The 22382-nt window shown below is 39.4% G+C and overlaps 1 protein-coding gene across 1 annotated transcript in view; it reads left to right on the top strand.

Moving 5' to 3' along the window:
* The window catches only part of TENM1 (teneurin transmembrane protein 1), a 785358-nt gene that overhangs the window by 678115 nt on the left and 84861 nt on the right, over positions 1 to 22382 (top strand). Inside the window, exons 23-24 of the mRNA XM_035008354.1 lie at positions 3949 to 3969; positions 8424 to 8656. Of these exons, the coding sequence (XP_034864245.1) occupies positions 3949 to 3969; positions 8424 to 8656 (254 nt within the window). The remainder of the gene's footprint in view (positions 1 to 3948; positions 3970 to 8423; positions 8657 to 22382) is intronic.

Genomic DNA, 22382 nt, shown 5'->3' with positions numbered 1-22382 from the left:
AGTTTAAGTCTAGTTATCCCTGTGGATTTACTTCTCGTGTTAAAATTTCATACACACACAAATTTCAGTAACACAAAAGTGACATCACAGATTTGTGAGCTTAGTGTTAGAGAAGTCCATGGAGGTATCTGGTGCAACATGGCGCCCACTACATGCCTGACATTTGATCACATCTACTTTGTTTGATCCTTTTCAGTTAACAGAAAACTTAAATACCCCTCTAGACAGCCCATTGCATCTTTGGAGTGCTCTCTTAGAAAATTGTTGCCTACGCTGAAATGAAATCTACCTTCATAAACAATCCACTCAGTAGCAGCAGATGTTAGGCTCTGGCACGTTTCCATGTGTGTGAAGACAGACATCATAGGTTCCTGAGCTTCCTCTTCTTCAATCTCAACATCCCCAAGTCCTTCAACTATTTCTCATCAACAATGACTTCATTTCTTTTTCCTTGAATTATGGCCTCAGGGCCATGGTTCAGTTTTCTGAAACTAACAGGAATAATTTTATAGGTAAAAATAGGAGGCACCATGTCAAGTGCTTTGCAAAAATTCAAATCTGAATATTCCCCTTGCTTCCCTCTCATCTTCTAATTTCACAAAACTATTAGAAAACTTATTAAGCATGATTGGAAATGACTTATTCTTTATAAAGACCTCATGCTGTGATTGTTCAAGATGCTGATATTATCCAGATCTTTATTTTGTCCTTCCCTTAAAATGAAAGAAAGATGAAAATAAGAGCCTGGCAAATGCTTCTTGGTACCTTGAGTAATTTGGACTTGACGAATGTCAATATGACATAAAAATGTCTCTTGAGATTCTACTGTTTCTTTTACAGTGACTGGTTAATATTTCCTCCATCGTTCTCAGGACTTGACTCCTGTCACTGACTAGGGATCGAGTAGAACTGGAATAGCACCCACTTAGGGGCAGTTAGCATGCAGAAGGGCAGGGGAAATTGTACAGCTCTCTGTTGAAGGAACAAACGGAGCCCAGACTTTGAGAGCTCGGAAAATACCTGAGAAATGACCAAGAACTATCCTTTTGTCAGCAGCACTGGAGCAACAAATGGAGAAACACTCCATATAGATGAAATAGGTGGTGACCTTGCCAGGGTGAGCTCATATATTAGTGGTAGCACTCAACGGCTCCCTCCGCGTGATCGAGAAACATCTTCACTGGCCTTCCACAGTGCCCAAATTCCCGCTCTAAGAACTGCATTCCTTTGAGTTGAGACACTGCATCTCTAAGAGTCCCCGACACAGGAACCTCTGTTAGAATGACCCATCAAGCTAAAATCATCATTGGTCCTTGGGCATGGATTCATTTGTCGGATTGTCTTCCAAGGAACCTGCCAGCTGAAAGCAGGGCCCTAAACCACAAGACAGATAGAAGCGAGAAGGGCAAGGAACAGAGCCAGAGTGTGAGGGAGGATAGGCTTAGGTGACGGTTGCTGGAGTTAGAAGCTCTAAGAAGTCAGCGAATAGCAGGAGTGGGAACTCAGTCTTCGAAGGAAGAATGCCACAGAAAGATGAGTAAGGAGGGAAGCCCGCTTTGGAACATCAAATGTTTCTGGCTAAGCATAAGGAAAGACGCTGAGAACAGCATGTGAAACAAGTAAAGTGCTACAGCCACCACAGAGCAGGCCAGGCTACCTCACGAGGCCAGGTCACCAGGCAGCAACTCCATAGTCGGCGTAGTCTCTCCTTCTCCATCCCCCACCTCACAAAAGTAGAAAAGGAATGGGTCGAACATGATGCTAAGTGAAAGAAGCCAGACACAAAAGGGCACATAGTCTATGAGTCCATTTATATGAACCACCCAGAATAGGCAAATTCATAGAGACAGAAAGCAGATTCGTCACTGCCTGGGCCTGGGACAGGTCGGGAATAGGGACTGACTGCTAATGGGTATGGGCTTTCTTCCTGAGATGATGAAAGTGTTCTGGAATTGGATGATGGCGATGGTGGCACAACTCTCTGAGTGTACTAGAAACTGCTGAATTGTACTTTGTGGAAGGGTGAATTTTATGGTATGTGAATTATATCTCAATTAATTTTTTTAATTAAAAAAAGAATAGATGGCCCTTTTAATCATCTTGATCCTGAGAAAATCCATGATCGACTTAAAGACCCTATCATGGGGAGCATTTCTTGCTCAAAAACGATTTGCAGTTCTGCTCCTTTCTCCTCCTGAATCGTGGCCAGCTTCAAGTCAGTCGATTGCCAGGTGGCAGTGCCTACTGATGGGCCCGTGCACTTGTGAAGAGCTCACACTGGCGCCTCAGCGGGTAGTCAGTTGCTAGCTAGACAACAAACTGACTTTGGTGGTGGCTCAATCCTAAATCCTTAACTAAAAGTAATTCTGAGACAGAACAAGGTCACACACTGGAAATAAATTCCATCATTTTCACTTCCTCCTTCTGAGATGTTAATGAGAGAAGCTGCTCTGCATAATATGGGACATCTTTCCAAATTCACAGTGACATTATTGGCAGGATCAGAAGCAGCTACAAGAAAGTCAAACCACTCTCCTCCCCACCCTTTGCCATCACCATTTCAAAACCCTTTGTAGCCACACAAATTGTTCTGTACCAGGAGGATCTGTTGTGGATGAAGCCATGTTTTAATGAGGTCCTTCTAGTACTTCCACAACTAAACTTCCTTTGGGAAATGATTAGAGTCAGCCTGGAGCACACTCACCTGCTAATTTAGAGGCCACAAAAACAAGCAAGTGTCTAGTGATAAAGAAACAAAGAGGTCCAAATGCCCAAGGCCAGGTTTCTAATCAGAGCTCCCAGCCTTACCTTATGACCTTTTATGTCAACCCACAGGATGCCTACCCTTTTGAGGAGGGCCAGGGAATGAGAAAAGTCAGTGGATCCTGACCTGTGACCCAACTACTAAAATCCCAGAAAGAATTTTCTTTAAAACGAGTTGAATCAGTAGGAGCAGATAGCTTCAGATGAAATCATTTTGTATCGTCTCTTTTTCCCTGACATTCTGAAGAATAAGAACATTTTCTAGTTTAGATAAAAAGATGTGTTACCTTCATGTTTTTTTAAATGACATAAAGGGCCAGGTTTAAAAGGATTTTCAAATTAAAATGCCTGTATTTCACAGATGATTATAGCCTTTTACTTCTGGGCAGATTTGACCCAAAGTCAGGCCTGTACACAGACTGCGTCCCCAATGTGAGAAGCCTCATCCCAGGTCCCAGAGTACCCTGTGCCAAGAGGCTTACCAAAGAAGGGCCCCCAAAGTGTTCTGCTTCTTCTGCCCTGGTCTAAGAGAAAACCTTCATACTTTTCATTAAGTTTTTTAATATTGCTAAGTAATGTGCTATTGTACACAAAAGATGTCTCTATCTTATCTCTGAGATCATATAAGTGGCTTTGGGCTAGATTTGGGATGTCCATTGCACACAAGGCTTGATTTTACATTTTGGTAAAGTGGCTTTCAAAGCAGTCTGGAATAGTCAGAACCTCTACAGTGGCTACTTCTTCAAAGCCTCGCCCAGTGGTTCTTAAACCTTATTCTGTATCAGAATCACCAGCTGAGTTTGTTAAAAATCAAATTCCCAGGCCCCTCTTCCACCTCGAGTTTCTGATTCAGTATGAGTGGGGAGAACCCCAGGAAACTGCACATGGGGCAGGAACCCAGGTGGTTCTGATGAAGATGGTCCAGAGAGAAAAAACTGCCTTCAAGCTCTGCCCACCCACCAGGCAGGATATTCAATCACCCTGACGCCATCTTAAGAGAAGAAGCCAGGAAGGATCTGGTCCACTTTGGCTTGTACGTCTGATGAAATGTTCCCTATGGAGTCTCTAATAGCCACAGACAGAGTTAGAACTAGGTGGGTCTGGTTGGATTTGGCTTGTTGAATTATACTGATGACTCTCTATTTGTTTTTACTTGCCACTCGTGGATAACCTTGTGCACCCTAGAAACAGAGATACCAGACATAGGTAAGCAAACCACACGGGCAGCTACCTAATGCCCCTTCTTGCCTAACAGGCAACCTCCTAATAATGGGCTAACAGGGAGATTTTACTTTTTAAATAAGGTGAAAGGAATGATGTGAAAGCACATTTAGAAGTTAGGATTCAGGTAAGTGTCTGACAAAAGAAGAGAGCTCCACTAAGTGGGAATTTGCTGGAGGATCAGACTATATTGAAAAGAAAACAAAATAAGTGAGACCTGGCGGTTCAGTACTTCCTGGGAAAGCAAAGCCTTAAGTCTCATTATGTTTTCCTTAGGTGATATCACAAATGAGTCTGTAAGTTCAAATAGATTCAGTGTTTTCAAGCTGCAGTAGAAAGAGAGGTGATACGACAATCTTCCCAGATCCAGAAATAGAGTTGATGAGTGTATTAAGAGACAGTGACCACGATGACCTTCTTGAATAAGATTTTTCCTCTTTCCCTTTGTGTGACCTCATGGTTTCTATTTCTTCCCACCAAAAAGAAATAATAGAAAAACTTTAAACCAACCATTTACCGACAATGGCACAGAGCCCTGAAATTAATCATAATGAGCATTTCTATTCAATTTGTTTATGCATTACACTTGTCAAAACTGTTCTAAATTACCTGAAATTGCAAAGGAGAAAATTGAATTTGTTCACTTCCGAATGCCAATTGTCATCAAAATGGCACTGATAGGGTTTTTAATTTGGATTTCGTTTGGGAGATGCCACTTCCTAAATGCCAGTGCACAAAATCAGCCTCGCTACTTTGGCATAACTGATTCCTTAAGCAAATTAAGTTGGTTGTCAAATTGCTTACTGGTTAAGTGTTGCACAGTATTAATGATAAGCATTAATTGCCCATTTATGTGATTTTAACTAGCATGAATGAAGTGATCTTTGCTAAGTTGAAGGGCATTGCTCGAATGTAAAGCTAACCAGAAGGTGACAATAAGTCTAACACTGAAGTTATAAAAGAAATCTTCTCATATCTCAAATTGCAATATGCATGTGGACACAAGGGATTAGAACAAATTGAAATGTAGTCCAGCGGTTTTCTTTCTCGGATATGGCATGTTTTTAAAAAGTAGAAAGAAACCAATCTCCAAAGAGCTGAAGTGCACTTGGGAAATGGCATGAAATGGCAAGAAATTACATATCAATATAGGAGACCTTCCTGACTGTTAGCTGTCAAGAAAATAACATTAATCAGATTTGAATTTTGTGTGTTGGACTATTCCATTTTCTAAAGGCCAGCGCAGGAACACCAATTCTTTTTTTTTTTTTTTTTTTTTTTGCCACCTTCAGAACTAAAGTATTCGGAAGGTACTTTGTACACACAGTCATATGATCTAATCTAGTCTCGGTTAGGGCATAGGCTTGTTAGTGACCCTGGGCAAGCCCTCTATGTGTCTGGGTTTCCCCAGCTGAGATTTGAGGAGAATGATAATTTTAACTTCCCTCACAGGCACATTGGGGATATTCAATAATAAATGAATGTGATGCATTCCAAAGTGGTTTTCTGCGAATAACATTTCTCTTGGAAAAATAGCCTATGGACTTTTCCTAAACAACACATGATTAATCTTGCTCAGTTGAAACTTCCACCAACTGGCACCAAAATATTGAATGTTGTTTCAGGGAAGGGTTGTGACCCCCTTTTATTCTAGAAAGATCTAAGGGCACTGGAGAAATTTTATTCTGAAGGCAAAAATTCAACTGAATATGTAAAAACTTTTACTCAAACCCCTATTTAAGCAGTCTTTGCTACAGAGATGCCTTGTCTGATATGACTGCCAAATCAATTCTGGAGTCTGTTGGGGCCCTTTACAGTTTATTTACAGCAGCTGTCATGGTGGTTCCAGGGTTGAAGATGTCCCTGGAATCTACTGAATTCTCTTATTTGATGAAGTGACGGTAAGTAGAAAAAAATCAAGTATTCCAAATGGATCTGATTTTTTTCCAATTAAAACTATAAACTGGGTCTCAAATCAGTATCTGCTAACCTTTACTATCATTAACATACACAGATATACTTAGAAGGCAAATATAATTACAAATACAATCAGAAACATACCAGTCTTTAGGGGCAACTTAATTATTCTGATGACCCTCTCCCTGCCATTTTGCTGGGCTAGGTAGCCAAGACCTGAACACTTCTGTGTATTTGTTAGTTTCATGTCCTATAGTTTAGTTCAGCAGTAACTGAACATTGACCCTGTCAGACACTCTGTTGGCACTGAAGATAGAGAGATGAGTATGGTTCCTGCCTGCAAAGAGCTTAGAGTGTACTTGGAGAGATGTAAAAAAAATAGTACTTACACCCAGCACTCACATCTTGGTTTCCAATACCATTCTCCAACATAAGGAACCAGGGGTCTTTAGCAAAATGATTCATTCCAGTACTGGGGAGGGACTATAAAAGATGAGCCTGGAGCATCTTGTAGTGCCAAAAAGTAGAGAAGGGCTAAAACAAAACAAAAAACAAAACTCCACACTGGTGGATGGACGTCAAAAGTTCTCACAAGCCAACGGAAGAGTTCCCGGTGGCTAATGCCAAAAGGGTTTGAGCAACAAAATAAAGTAGCATTGGGTTTTAATACAAAAAATAAAACAAATATCCATGAGTCCCTACTGCTATAAATGAATGGCTGAATTCATAAATAAATGGAGGAGATGAGATAATGCTCTTATATAGAAGATTTCCAAATTGTCTATGTAGACACTCTACCCTCAAGGAGGTGGATTATAACTCCCTACTCCTCAAGTGTTGCCTTCACAGAGTAACTTTACACTGGAGAAACGTGACAAACTCTACCTCAGCCAGGTGATCAAGGTCAACATCAATAGTGATAAGTCATGTTGATTATTATGTACCCTTGATTTGATTTGATGATAATGGCACTTTACCCCTGTGATCTTCCCTTCCAAAACCTATAACCCCTGTCTAACCGGGAGAAAAAAAAAATTAGACACATTCTAGTAGACGGCATCCTACAAAATACCTGACCAATACTCCTTAAAACTGTTAAGGTCATCAGAAACAAGGAAAGTCTAAGAAACTGTCATAGCCCAGAGGAGCCTAAGGAGACATGATGACTAAATATAATTTGGTATCCTAGAAGGACTCCTGGAATAGGAAAAGGACATTAGGCAAAAAACTAAGGAAATCTGAGTAAAGTATGGACTTCAGTTTATCTTTAAAAAAAATGCTAATACGATATCACAGCTACTGGTAGGTCACATGTACCTCCTCTCTGCTCATATCTTTCCTCCTCTACTTCTGTTGTCACACTTGACAGTCATAGCCAGAGATAAGCAAGGTTGCTTTCCTCCAAGGTCGCATGGTCTATTGAGGGATACAAATTTAAAAAGAAAAAAAAATCAATACGATATGTAATCCCCAAAACAGAGGTAAATGCAGTGCAGATAACCCAGACTGGAGATTTAGGGAAGGCTTTCTTCAGGAGATGATGCCTGAGTAAAGCCTTAAAAGGCATGTGAGAATTTACTAAGTGAAGAGGCTTGTCTACCATACCAAGGAATGTTAAAAAGTTTTTAGGGTTTTTAAAGATGGGAATCCAACCTTAGGATCAAGCAAAATATCCCCCAAACCAATATTACTCCAGCAATTGTAAAAATGGAATTAAGAAGAATCAAAATGAATGAATGAGCTCAGCCATGTACACAGATAAAAATATCACAAGAGATCCCATACGAATATGTAATTGAAGAGTTTCAGGAATACCAAAATCCAATCAAGGTAACTTTAACATCACCTTTAAAAGGTACAGTTGATTGTGATTATAACCCCCCAAAAAGGTCATATATAATCAGTTCTATTATGTCCCGAAAGAAGACAAAATGGATTAGAAAAGTGTGGTGGTCAGCTAAAAAAAGGAAGCTTGGAGAGGAAAAGTTTGACAATGCATCTCCAGCACAGCCCTCCGTACGCAACACGTCTTTCAATTTACAACAGGAGCCTGGAGGCTGGTAGGGCCCCCAGTGTGGTAGGAAGTCTGGAAGAGAAGAAATAGGGTTCTGAAGGATGGGAAGGCAGGAAGAGAAGAACTTCTGTTGGGGATTTTTTGAGTTTGAGGTGACTGTGAGCCATCCAGGCAGGCATCTAGTAGGTAATTGGAGAAGCGGGTATGAAAGGTATTGATGAAAAAAATTATTTCCCAGGATCTTCTCTCTTCTGCTTCTTTCTCTGCCCCCCAGATGGTATTGAAATGTCAGCTTCATTTCAGGTTAGCAGTACACACTGAGTTTTTTTTTTACCCAGACCCCTTACTAGAAAACCGAACTAGTACCATCTCCTCAGTACATGAGAAAGAAGATACATTTATTTTGTTTCATCTCTTAAGAGAACTTTCCATTTGTGACAAAAGGCAGACCCCAGGGGATGCATATTGAACAAACTTCTTTGAATAACTTTACTTTTCTCTTCCTTAGCACAAGTCCTGCTCACAAATACTATCTGGCTATGGACCCTGTGTCTGAATCACTTTATCTATCAGACACCAACACTCGAAAAGTCTACAGGTTGAAATCTCTTGTGGAAACAAAAGATCTGTCCAAGAATTTTGAAGTGGTGGCAGGAACAGGTGATCAGTGCCTTCCCTTTGACCAGAGTCACTGTGGAGATGGCGGGAGAGCATCAGAAGCTTCACTGAACAGCCCTCGAGGTAAAAAAAAAATCCTTTGGTCATGTAAAGATTTCATTTGACTTCACAAAATCCTAAGACTGTTGCCATAATGTAGTCCATCTATCTCAATATTGCCTCTGACACACATTGTCTCTGAAGTCCATCCCGGAAGAGATAGGCATGGTCAGGGCTAATTTCTAGGTAATATGCCTTCGTATAGTCAAAAGTGTTATTAAAATTCGAAATGCTTCTTTTCCTTTCCGCCTAGGATGACAAATTCCAGTTTTAGGTTTTTGGGGTTTTTTGTGTTTTGGGGGGTTTTTTGTTTTGTTTTGTTTTGTTTTTGCCTTCTGTGGGAATGTGGCCTTACTTTGTCTGTCCTAAATTTACTCTTCAGTCTTCAAGAGCCAATCCTCAATTCTGTTGCTTGGGATTTGTGAATAAATCTGTGTTCTCTCAATCAGCTTCATGATTTTGTAGACTTGGGATCATATTCCCATCTTAGGCCACTAAGCAGGACAGTCAACTTTAAATCTGTTATCATATATTTATTGTCCACCCTATCTCCTTAATTATTTAATCATTACTCTCTGTTCCTTCTCCATGATGGGGTGGGCGTGTGTGTGTGTGTGTGAAACACTTTTACTTTAGTAGGTTTTATAAAGTATTCATTTGGTGGGTTTTAAGAAGCCAATGTGGTCTTTTTAAACTATTACACAGATAAAACACATTGGTTACAGAAAAATTAGAAAAAAGAGAGTGAAAAAAATATTTTTAATTCAAGTCACCCATAATCCTACCACATATGGAAAACAGCTATTAATATTTTGGCATATATCCTTCTAGACTTTTTTCTATGCATATCATATATTTTATTTTCTAATAATGGAATCATAGTATAGAATGCTGTTCTATAATCTGCTTTTCACACTTAATATATTATGAACATTTTTCCATGCCAAAAAATATAGTGAGGTCAATGTGTTTCATTTGTTAGATGGTCATTTATTATTTCAAATATTAAGAGGTTACTCTTTAGCTATTTGACATTTGCCATATGGGGATTAAATTCCAACTATAATCAGAGTCTAAAGCCTTCCCTTTCTTCAAGGCCATATTCAAGTCCTATGTCTTTCGTAAAGCCCCTCTGGCTAACCCCAGTACATTAAATCTGAATTTCTCTAACAGGGTCTACACCACCCAATTACTACTAGATTATATTTTGTCTTCTTTTACTTTCCAATTCTTTCATGAATAGGAGGTTTTTTTATCACTGAGGCAAGCTACTTGAGCTGAGAAACTATATCTAATATTTCTTTCAAATCTTCCCCACCTCCCCAGCAATATCTTGTACAGTGTGGGATCCACTATACATACTTGTCATGTAATTGATTGGTTAGGTCACTCTTATCTATATCAAGTATTCTTAAAAGGAATTTCAATCATGCTTAAAAAATATGGCCTTTTTTCCCTAAAGGAATATAAGCCCCCCAAGTATCATGGTAAAGTGTTTTAATATGTTTCTTCTCTTGTGCCAGCTCTTATTCCTTACACATAGTAGGTTCACAATAAATATTTGATGAGTGAATGCATAACTCAAATGCAACATATAATCAACTCATCTTTCAAGGAAATGTATCGGGCTAGGTCCCACCTTTAACACAGGTTTAAAACTCTTGCAGGTATTATAAGGATTTCTGCATAAGAAATAGGGAGGAATCAAGCTTGTATTGTGCCTGAAATTGACATCCTCCTGAGTTGCTACTCATATGGAAACCACTCATCTCACCTACCACATTCAACCTGCCACGTAAAGGATGAATATCTCAGCTTTTCCAAATAGAGCAAATAATTGGTTCTCTGCAGCTTTTTTTTCTTTTTTCTTTTGCTTGGAAAGCAGCAATAATAGAGTCCTGATGAACAGGATTTACATGAACTCTTAAAGCATCAGTAATGAGAGTGCCAAAATTTATATATCTATTAAAGTTAATATTAAACTAAGTTTTTCTTCTTGTCATGGCTAGTAGTACATTTTCCTTTGGCTTGATTTACTCATCTTTCTATCCAAGAGTGGCCTTTATAATAATCCAGTACACTTTATTCATCCCAAAGCGGGCAGGGGCCCTAAGAACATCTGGCCGAGGCTTCAGAGAGCTGAATGTCTAATCCAGCCAAGACAGCTTTCACATAGCATACTGAAGCTGATGTTGACAACATCTGCTCTGATCCAGTGAGTGAACGAGGATGTTTAAAGGAGGGGAACATGTGACTCACACTCAGTATCCACCACGTCTTCTTCAACCATGTTAACAGTATTTGAAGACCCTGTTAGAGATCTTCAAAATCACTCAGATGGCAGAACCTGTGTCCAGACATCCATTGCTCTTGAGATTGCTGGTCAGAACACTTAGATGCCTCGCTATGGCACCTATCTCCATGCTGAATATAGAGAGCACTCACCCTTGGCTGTGAATCAGAAGTGAGATTCTCATTATATGGGATGCTGCAGGGCAATTTCATAGACTTCTGTAGAAGAAGGAAAAATCATGCAAGAAGTCATTTAAAACACAGTGTGCAAATTGAGGGGAGAGTATTGCTAATTGCTAATGATGTCTTTGAGGTTCTCCTGCAGGTTCTTTATCTCTCAAGAAAGACCAATTGGTTTGTGTTTTGGCTTTTTTTGTTTGTTTGTTTGTTTTACAACCACCATGCACATCAGCTCCTTCTTCCTTCCCCCCTAGAAGGACAACAAATGTTTAACGGATTTCTTTAAGGAGAGGTTTGATTTTTCTCTTCACCTAGAATCTAATAAAGAAAAGCTGTAGATCAGTAGAAAATGGAAATGTACATCTAGGGAGTACAATTTCTAGGTTAGGAAAAAGAGCTTGCTCTAAGACTTTAACAAGCAACATATTGCAATTATAGGCAGGCTCTCCAACATGTCCTTAATTATGCAAGGTAAGTCAAATAAATGTTAATCTGCAAGACAGCTCATTTATTTTCTGAATCTATTCTAAAAATAGGATGAAATGAAATTTGCTTTTGAGATCATTCGTCCTAAAGTCAGAATAAATTATCAAATGGGATTAAAAACCAGTCAGCAGAAGGTAAAAGGTCAGAAGCCATGGGATTTTTTCTTTTTCTTTTCTTTTTTTGAGAAATGGCAGCAAATTGTGATGAATGTCAGGTTAGGGAACCTAAACTTTCTTGTTCAGTCCATGTAGTTAGTGTTTTTCTGGATGACCCTGTGTAAGTCACTGGACCTCGCTGTGGTTTCATTTCCCAGAACACTAAAATAGACTTCATGGTGCCATTGACTAGTTTTGTTACACTGGACTAGTCATTTAAACATGGGATCCTGAGATGTATCAGTTGTCAACTTGAGGGTGTGGGATGATCTCCCTGCCAGCTCCAGTGTATTACAACAACCAGAGCTATAACTTAGTCTGCGCTCCATGCTTTCCAATACAGTACATCTAATCTTCACAAGGATGCACACGGTCAATTGCATTTCCCCCAGTCCTGTAGATGAGGAAACAGAGACTCAGACAGGTTAAGAAATGTACCCAAGTTCACACAGGTTCCAGATAACACTGGAATTCAAAACCATGATGGAAAAAAAAAAAAAAGACCTATGATGCTTTCACTATACCTCATGGCCTGTCTTTCAGCTAAAATCCATGATCTCTGTTGGTTTCTCTGGGAGGGTAGGAAATATTGGAAAATGCTCTTTATTTTTATTTGCAAGATATAGGATTTTAGTTGAGTTTCTTTTTCCCATTAAAACTATTTTTCTGAGGTTTCTGACCCAGCAGTGTACTCATAGTAGACAGCACAGCATTTACATAGTCTCTAAATGTAATTATTCAAATAAATCTTCAGGAAACCTTGTCACATCTCTTTGGAAGATTCTGCAGTTAAGAACTTCACCAACTTTTTCTTAAGGGATGCAGGCAGAAAACCTTAACTTTATTAAATTTCTTTATTACAACTGGTAACTACACATTTTGTTTAAAGGGGAAATGGAAGTCTCCCTGAGTAGAATTTCATATAAGATAGCCCCTGGATGCATCTCCTGGGAATAAGTCTTTATCAGATCCAGTTTTATGCACTTTGAGTTGAATCCCAATAAAGAGAAACATTTGCCATTTTACTCATCAATACTTCAATGTAATGGGGCAAGGAAAAAAGTTTAGCAAAAAGGCTGATGGTGTGCTAATCCCTGGCATTGTATGAGTTTGAATTGACTTTGAAAGATGCTTTTAAAACATGCATGGATGATGTAGTTGAAACTTAGGTTCCATTTATTATTTTTACTGCAACTTTCCTTAATTCTACAGAGAACTCAAACTAATGAGTCATGTAATAGATGACCAAGTACTTAAGCAGAATGTGAAATGGTACTAGGTGGGAATATAAAATAAAATTTGTGACAAGCTGAATACATTTATTTTTTTTTAAGTAGATACAGAGGGTGAAGGAGTGACTGGACAAGATGAAATTAATCAATGACTTAATTTGGTTCTCTTGGACCTCACCAAGCTTTATATCTCTATTTCGATGTGCCTCTTTAAACAAACTGACCTGAGAACTCAGCAGGACTTGGGCAATATCCAGATGAGTGCAAACAGCTCCTGAGCCATTCCCTAGCAGGGAAATGATCCTTAAATCTTGACAGCTACCAGAAGTGTTTTTAAGGTATTCATAACACTAATCATACAGGAGTCACTTTAACTTTATTAACAATTAAGAAATCTGGGTAAGATAAAGTCTAGATAAAATAATCTGGTTTTTGTCCCTACCCAGATATATCTGAGTTAGATCCTAAAGCTTTACTGACTTCCCTGGCATCTACATGCTATTCTGAAAAGCTAAATTTGGGGCTCATGGAAGGATGAGCGGTGACATCTTGCTGATGTCATCAGTGTCTAAGGGAGAGAGTATAGTGCACTAACAGGTGCGAGAATGTTCCTTTGGTTCTCCTGTGCAATGGAGAGCAGTAAGGTTTTTCCTCAATTCCTTTAGTACATGATCCATCACAGTGGCATAACCGTTTGGACTGACACTAGGGCCAGGGCTCACCAAAATTACAGGCAAGCCACAACCTGAGTAAAATGAGTGGTACATTCAGGAAACTGCAAATAAATCAGTATTGTTGAAGTAAAAATATCCAAGGGTAATAGGAAGAGCAGGGGCAGGAACAGGAAGTTTGGATTTTATCCTATAGGCAAAGGAGTTGAAGTGAGAGAGTGACATAATCCTCCAATGCATGCATGTTTGATAAACTGTTTTGGAGACAGGGTAGTGCACACGCAGGAGTGAGGCTGGGGCAAAGAAATCATAGGGAGTACTGATATTTATAGGACAGGCAATGGAAGGGAATCTAATGAAGGAGACAGAGAAGAAACCTTCATAAGAAAAGAAAAGTGAACAAAGAGAGCTTGGTATCCAGGAAGGTGAAGGAATCATTGTTTCAAGAAGGTGTGGAAAACAGTATGAAATGTTACACATTTGTAGCCATTGGATTAGGCAATGAGGAGTTCATTGCTGACCCTGATATTGGTGGTTTGAATAGCAGTAGGGATGGAAGCCAAATTTTAGTAATTTAATGAGCCAATAAGAGGACAGAAAATAAATACTTCTAAAGAAGATCGCTCTTCTGAGAAGTTTAGATGTGAGAGATACCTTAATAAGTAGTGAGAGGACAGGGTGCTCAGGGGAGACTTCATCTATAGGAGATACGGTGTTAGTTATAGGTAAATGAAAAGATACAGAAGACAGAAAATAAATGATGAAACCAGGTCTGGAGGAAACTGGGAGGGAGTAGGCCTTGAAAGGGAGGGGAGATTGGAGAAACCATCCTAAGATAATGGTAGGTGTAGTGATGAAGGTAAGTTTGTAGGTAGAAGGAACTAGAAGGTTGATGGTATTCCATTCTGATAGCTTCGGTGTTCTCCAAGAATTGATCTGTTCTGCTAAAAATGAGGAAGTAAGGTTAGCAAAGATTTGGGAGAGCCGATTAGTGAAGAAGGATTTCTGGGTAGGCTCAACATTCTACCACCCAGGGCCAAATTCCCAGCTCAGCGTCAAGGCATCTTCCATGAGAACTTTCCTCCCACAACCTTGTCCTAGAATCAGAGGTGCCCTGAGGAAAATGTGTTTTGACCAAGCCTTAAAATTCAGGCAAAATAATTGTCTTTTAGGGGCGCCTGGGTGGCTCAGATGGTTAAGCGTCTGCCTTCGGCTCAGGTCATGATCCCAGGGTCCTGGGATCAAGTCCCACATCGGGCTCCCGGCTCAGCGGGGAGCCTGCTTCTCCCTCTGACCCTCTCCCCTCTCATGCTGTTTCTCTCTCGCTCACTTTCTAAAAAATAAATAAAATCTTTAAAAAAAAAAAATAATTGTCTTTTATTGCTCAGTGATCCCGTGCTATGTCCACTTCTGGAGATTTCTTTCCTAAACTATATTTTTGATCTCTCAGTTTATGGCAGCTATACCGGAGGACTTAGTGCCTCTGATGCAACCAGAATAAGAGCTTAATGTGTTCCCCGCAGTTGTTCCAATGCATCTGCCTATGATGGTCAAAAGATTTTGACCTTATATTATGTCAGTAGCTGGAACTTGAGAACTTTCTATCTATTCTGTCAGAATCTTAAAGCCATCAAACTGTTGGTGTGGAGAAGTCAGACAAAAGAAAGGCACATACATTTAGCCTTGGCTAATTGGTCCAGGAAACATCAATAGTTAATACAGAGAAACCTGTATTAAGTTCATTTAAGTTTTATAAAGCTACAAGTGCATTATTAAATGACTTTTTCTTCTGCATTTATTTTAATTTTCATGCATGCATAATATTCTAGCAAACACAGAGATCATATTTTAGAGGCCAAATACCATGAGAAAGAAGTTCCCAGTTTCTGGAGTCAAACAGAACTGGATGCATATCCCAGATTCACCATTCATTAAATGTGTGACCTTGAATAAGTCACCTAAATTCCCTGAGCTGCGGCTTCCTCATCTGTGAAGTTAGAATACTAGCTAATAGTGCCTACACAGCAGTGTTCTGTAATAGACGTAAAATGCCTTGTAAAGCGCACTGCCCAGCATGTAGTATGGACATGTTAAATGTCACCTGCCATTATGATCAGGCTTGCTGTTTTGTTGCTAATAACAATACTACTTATAATAGTAACCCAACCATGGAATAAGTTACAAAAGTCATTCCCTTAGCAGTCCACCGTTTCACCATTAAATTCACTCCATAAGTGTTTTCTTCAGATATGAACTTCCGTGGGGTATTGCCTGGGAGAGCAAAACCTGAATTCCTCATTAAAACACTTTATGGGGGCCTTGAGGACATGGAGCCCAGGATGGATGTGTTTGGATAGATGAGATCACCCAAGGGGGCCAAGCCAAGGTGGGAGCTACTCTAGGTAGCATGGGGAAATGTAATGCTAGGTATCTAGTGGAATGGAGGCAAAGTGGGGAGAGACGAGGGAGTAAGAGTAATATACTTCTCCTCTGTAGCATTGTCTAAAATGAAGCATAGACCCCTACATATCAAGACAAAGAGTATGGAATTATGATTCTTCCTCTTTTTATTTAGACCACTAGCCAAGACAACTCTGCTTCCTTATCACAGCTCCTCAGTGTCACATCCTTCTTATCTTTCCACTGAAGAATCACCTCAGCCAATAAAAAGAAGAACCCCCTCCCCACCAAACAAAAATGACAGAGATCACACACAAACGGACTGCAAATCACTGAAATCATATTTTGAGTGGTGTATTATGGTAACCTATAAATAACTAATTGCATAAAATTGCTTTAGTAGTTTCTAGATGGCAGCTTTAATTAAAAGCACCAGAGACATTTAGAAGTTTAGAAATGGATGGCATGTAATTTGCCCTTTTACCAACCATAAAATGGTAATTAAAGAATTTGATTCACTTCTTCCTATTAAAAGTTTTATGAGAATAGCAAGTTCCTTCTAAATACAGTTTCTCTTCAGCAGAAGGTAGTATGTTTGCTTTATCAGTCTTCTCCAGCAGGGTAAGATGTTTTAATGTACAAATTCTGCAGAAGTTAATTAGGAAATTTCTTTCAATGCAAAATGTTTGTTTTTAAGGTTCTAAAACATGAAACTGTATTAGAGCTAACCCTTTGATCAGGGCCCCATAATGCTCTACCATCCATACAAGATGGCCCAATAATTTCAAGTTTACCAAATGCATGGAGCTCCCATCCAAATGCACGGAGCTATCAAATCAAAGAAAAGAGGAGGTCATTTCCTGGTGAGTCCTGCATGCTTTGCTGATTCTTAAAGGAATCTGAAACCTACAGTGCATTGACTTCCCAGGGAATCCAGAACATTCACTCCACAACAGAGAAGTCATCAGAAGATGTTTTTAGCTTCATTGACCCTCCAGCAATATTGGGTGAATTAGCAGGTGTCCAGTGTAAAACTCAAACAACACGCAGCAAACCCAGATGTCTTTGGAAATCCATGATTTTAACATCATCATATGCTAAAACACAGCTGGAAATGGAGCCAGGAAGCCCATTTTTATTTTATAATTGATCAGTTGATTGCATTTTTTGGCCACTTCAGCCCAAATATTATAGATGGCACCACACAGAGCATTTAGACCAGAGTTTTGAAGGCACTAATGACTTAAGTTATATGCACATAATAAAGACAGCTGCTATGGTTAGTTTTTTTAAGTCAAGCAGATTCTCTAAAGTTGTCTAAGCTGGATGGATCTACGCAGCAAACCCAATAAAGTAGGACAGGTTTGACATGTCTCCTCTTCATTCCCTCGTTCAGTGATTCCCCTGGCTAACTGAGCCCTTGTCCCGGCCCTCACCCCATCACCCCTATGTAGAAATGCACCCTATTCTCTTCCCACCCCCTCATCAGAACGGGGCAGCCACAGTGGTATACTAAAAGGGGATGGGACAGTGGAAGGACTATTGCATCAGTGACATTGTTTAGAATTTCCCAGGAATGGTGATAGTAAACAGAGACCTGCTGTTCATCCATTTTATTATTGTTTTTACTACTTGTACTGAAAATTCACTCCCCTTACTGTTAGCACCCGGGACAGACCACTCCCACCATCCCCAAAACTTGGCATGACCTTGCGGGTATAAGGAAAATACCTGCAAAATAGTATTCAGTGGAGAGCTCAGAATACAAACTGTAGAAAGTGTGGGCTGCTACTCCTGTAAGGGTGCAGGGGTACTGTGTACGTCCAGAGAAAAAGTGCAAATGGAAGCTTATCCAGGGGCGCCTGGGTGGCTCAGTCAGTAAGCGTTTGGCTCTTGGTTTCGGCTCACGTCATGATCTCACGGGTCGTGGGGTCAAGACCCACATGGGATCCACACTCAGCGGGGCATCTGCTTCAGATTCTTTCTCCCTTTCCCTCCGCTCCTCCCTGCTTGAGCTCTCTCTCTCTCTCTCTCTCTCAAATAAATAAATAAGTAAATATTTTTAAAAGGAAGTTTATCAAAACATTAGCAGTGATAATTGCTGCCTAAGGAATATGGAGTGATTTTATTTTCTCAGTTTTCTGAGCATTTACTATTTTTATAATTCAACGAAAGACAAAACATGGTATTTTAAAATACACACACATATACACTGTCTTGTCCTATGGCCAGCCTCTGAGGACTCAGGTTTCTTTGCTTCTATAGATGACTGCTGTCCAGCAGGGGTGTCCTAGTATTGATGGCTGACAGTGGGTTACTCTGATCTGAGCAGCTTACTGGAGACCTGCTGAAAGGGGTAATACCGTAAGTCAAGGAAGAAACCTAAATGGAAGTCTTTGAAGGCATCCTGGCAGGTCAGTAGTAAAAGATATTTTAGTTACATTTATTATTTTTTAAGAAAAAGAAGTATAAAAATACAAATTAAAATGGTCTCACCACCTAGCTAAGTCCTGTTGATACTGAAACATAAAAATAGAAAAGTAATATGTAAATATGGTTTGAAAGTTTGAACTCTCTGAAAAGGTACAAAAAGCAGATTCCAGAATTCTTCACCACAAACACACACAACCCAGTCCCTCATTTTAAAAGTAACCAGTGTTAACAGTTTCTTGTGATTCCTTTGAGACTTCTATATATTTTTCACCTTACGTGAAAGGAATCATACCATATGGATTACACTTCACCCTGCTTCTTTAGTTTAATAAAATATCTCGAAGACCTTTCCATAAAAGCATGTACATACCTACCTCTTTGTTTTTAAGAGCTGTATAACATGACAACATATGGCTATACCATAATTGATTGAGCCATTTGCTTCTTGATGGATATGTTGTTGCTTTTTATTATTATTATTTTTTACCACTAAAGTGCTGTGCTGAACAACCTAGTTCATAGATACTGGAGCACTTTTGTAAATACATACATAGAGTTAATTTTTAGCAGGAGTAGATATTACCAAATTGTCCTCCCAAAAGATTGAGCACATTTACAGCAACAGTGTGTGAACATGCCCATTTTGCCGTACCCTTAGTTGCTCTGAGTATCTTTAAACCTTTTCCTGTAGGCCCATCTGATCAGTGGGAAATGGGGTCTTGTACCCTGTAGCTTTAAGTTGAATTTCTTTAATTGTGAATGAAGCTGAGTGTCATCTCCTGTCTATTGTGACCATTTGTATTTCTTTTTCAGTAAACTCACTCTGCCAGTTTTGCTACCGAGCTATTGATCTTTGTGTTTTGTCAGTTAGAAAGGCATCCCTTTGTCCCTCATATGTGTTGCAGATATTTTCCAAGTTTGTAATTTCTCCTTTTTTTAACCATATAGAAGTTTTCTAACTCTACGTGGTCATATTTAGCAATATATTTCCTTCGGGTGTCTAAGGTTTGTGGCTTCCCAGAAAAGCCTTCCTGTAGTAAAGGTATTTTTAAGGCAGATGGACAGTCCTTTCAGTAACCCCCGAATCATACTGTGTCTTTCTCCTTTGGGCCCCGTGAAATTTGGAAAACTCAGGAATCATTTAGAGTAGCTTAAAGCGAGAGACTTTGTAGTCTCAGGGAGCTAAAATGGAGTTCAAATGTATTACTAACATCTTCAAGGCACTGTTTTCTCATCTGTAAAATGGAATGGTGCGCCTACCTTCCTTAAAGAGTTCTAGAGGATGAAATGACACGCTATGGGCTCTGCCAGTTCCTGGCACAGATTAAGTACTGACTAAAGTAGGAAGAGGAGAACGAGTATAAGTAGATAAGTTTTAAAACTAATAGCTGTTATTAACTGGATTGTTTTCAAGACTGCAACCAATAATCATTTTGGTTTCAAAATTGTTTGACTATATTCAAATTCTTTTCTGTCAAACTTCATTGATGGTATAGTCACAGCCCTAACTTAATTCTGTTCGCTTGGAAAATATATTGTCCAACTGAAGGGGGAAAATTGCAACCATGTATTTAAAATACTTGGAGAGAGGTACTGGGAAAAGCTCCACTGAAGGAAACGCTGTGGAAAGTCACAAGTGCGTATGTGCATATGGAGACGTGCTAGGATGTCACTACAGTAAAAAAAATGGAAAGAGCCTAACAATCCATCAGTGGAGGCTTAGTCACATGATGGGATATTGTATAACAGTAAAAATAAATTAACTACATCTATATACAAAGAACATTAATGGTCACAAAACATAAGGTTACACAAATAAAAGAAAATTGCAAAAGAAATACATGGTATAATGCGATTAGCATATGATAATGGTAAAATATATATAAAACAAAATTTACCATTTTAGCCATTTCAAGTGAACAATTCTTTTTTTCTTAAAGATTTTATTTATATTTTGGAGAGCCAGAGAGAGAGAGAGCATGAGCGGGGGGGAAGGGCAGAGGCAGAGGGAAAAGCAGACACCCCTCTGAGCAGGGAGCCCGATGCGGGGCTCCATTCCAGGACCCTGAGATCATGACCTGAGCTGAAGCCTGATGCTCAACTGACTGAGCCACCCGGGTGCCTCTAAGTGAACAATTCTGAAGCATTAAGTATATTCACATGGAAGCACATAAACAATACTAGATGTTTGTAGACACATACAGATATAGAAAATGTGTGAAAACATGCATGGGAGTGATGCACGCTACCTGCAGGGTATGGTTACCTCTGGGGAGAGAAGGGAAAAGGTAGTAGGGATAAGGACATGGGGCTTTGGCTGTATTCATAACATTTTCTTTTGATATTATTCTGAACCATGTGAAGCGAATGTTAACACCTGTTAAATTTGGGTGGTAGATGCAAGGCAGCATGTAATGCTATTTTCTGAGTTGTCTACCATTTGAAATATTTCATAATTTAAAAAAAATTTAAGTCAAAAGCAGGGATTAGAAAGCAACTTGCAAATTTATACCTGACAATTCCATTTTTAAAAGTGATTTGTTCGTTCGTTTGTTTGTTTGTTTGTTTGAAATAAGGCTTTCACACATACAGAGATGATATTCAAAATATTTAACAAGCTGTCAGGCACAAGTCCCACTTTGGCCCTGGGGTAGAGTCATTAAGGCCTCCTACAGTGGCTAGCATACATCCATTCTTTTCCGTACTGATTGGATTTGAGGCAACACCTCTAGTGTGTGTCCATATGTGGGGTTCCCTGAATAGCTGACCGTGAACTTCCTCAATATTAAAGAGTCTCCATAGAATGAGTCCGCTTTATCATTGCCCAAAGAAAGTCACTATTTCCTTGGGAGTGAGTCCTGGCCCATTTAAAGTTTCTCCCTGAGGAATCAAAGGCTTAATAACTCAAATGTAAGGTTATCTTCAAGCCCCAAATATCAAAGCCTGGCCAGGAAGCCCCAATGCTATTTGCTCTATTTTTCTTCCAGTTTCATTTACTAGCAATTCCATTTGGTTTTTCAAAAAGCTTGTTAGACTGTGTAATAGGTTTTTAGGGAAAGGAAGGTGGGTAGGTGCCTGATTTTACCAGTATTTACTCAGGAAAGAAAGCTGATTACAGCGGTAGTTACTCCTAGAGCTCAGGAATCACTCCTCATTTTGGAAGGCATCTCTAACCCAAGGAAATTGAAGCCATAGTAATAGATTGATAGGTCTGCTTTGTCCCTCCCCAAGCCCAAAACCCATCAGAATGGCTTCTGCCAAGGTTACCTGCTTGGGTTTCTATAATCTTTTCCCTGTGTTCTCTTAAAGTAAAATCAGAACTGTCTCTCAAGGGCACCTTCCCACCTTTCTCCAGTGGTAAAACTGAGGGCATTTCTGGGGAGAGTGGTCTGAAGAGGGACTACTTTTAAATCTCCTGATTTTAGCCTGTTAGGCTTGAAATTTTATGAAAAACCACAGATCAACACAGCAACTTCAAGACCTCTGTTGTGGTTTTTTTGTTTTGTTTTGTTACTAATGCTGGTATTTTCTTTTCCAAGTATTCTGGTCTAGTTTTAACAGCATGACTTTATTCAAATTATCTACTTGAATGTTTAAAAAAAATTGTCCATTAACAGAAAACCAAAACAACTGCCTTCTGAATTGGCCCTAAATTGATACCTTCCTAGTTCCTGGAAATGCTAGAGATTTTTGAATCAGGGAAAATGAAAAAATGGTATCTGCCTGTATTTTTAAATGCCTCCATTTCCTTGTGTTTTAGCTCCTTTCTTAGACTCACTGTTATTAATTCAGACTGACTATTATTAATTTTTTTTCCTAGTTGCTCAAATTGTTCCCTTTCTACCATAGATCTTAGTCATTTATTCCATAAACCTAGAAAGCACTACTGTGTGGCAGGAGC

The sequence above is a fragment of the Mirounga leonina genome, unplaced genomic scaffold, assembly GCF_011800145.1.
Source record: "Mirounga leonina isolate KUSES-001 unplaced genomic scaffold, KU_Mleo_1.0 Mir_101664, whole genome shotgun sequence".
Lineage (NCBI taxonomy): Eukaryota > Metazoa > Chordata > Mammalia > Carnivora > Phocidae > Mirounga > Mirounga leonina.
This window is presented reverse-complemented; position numbering and strand designations above follow the sequence as displayed.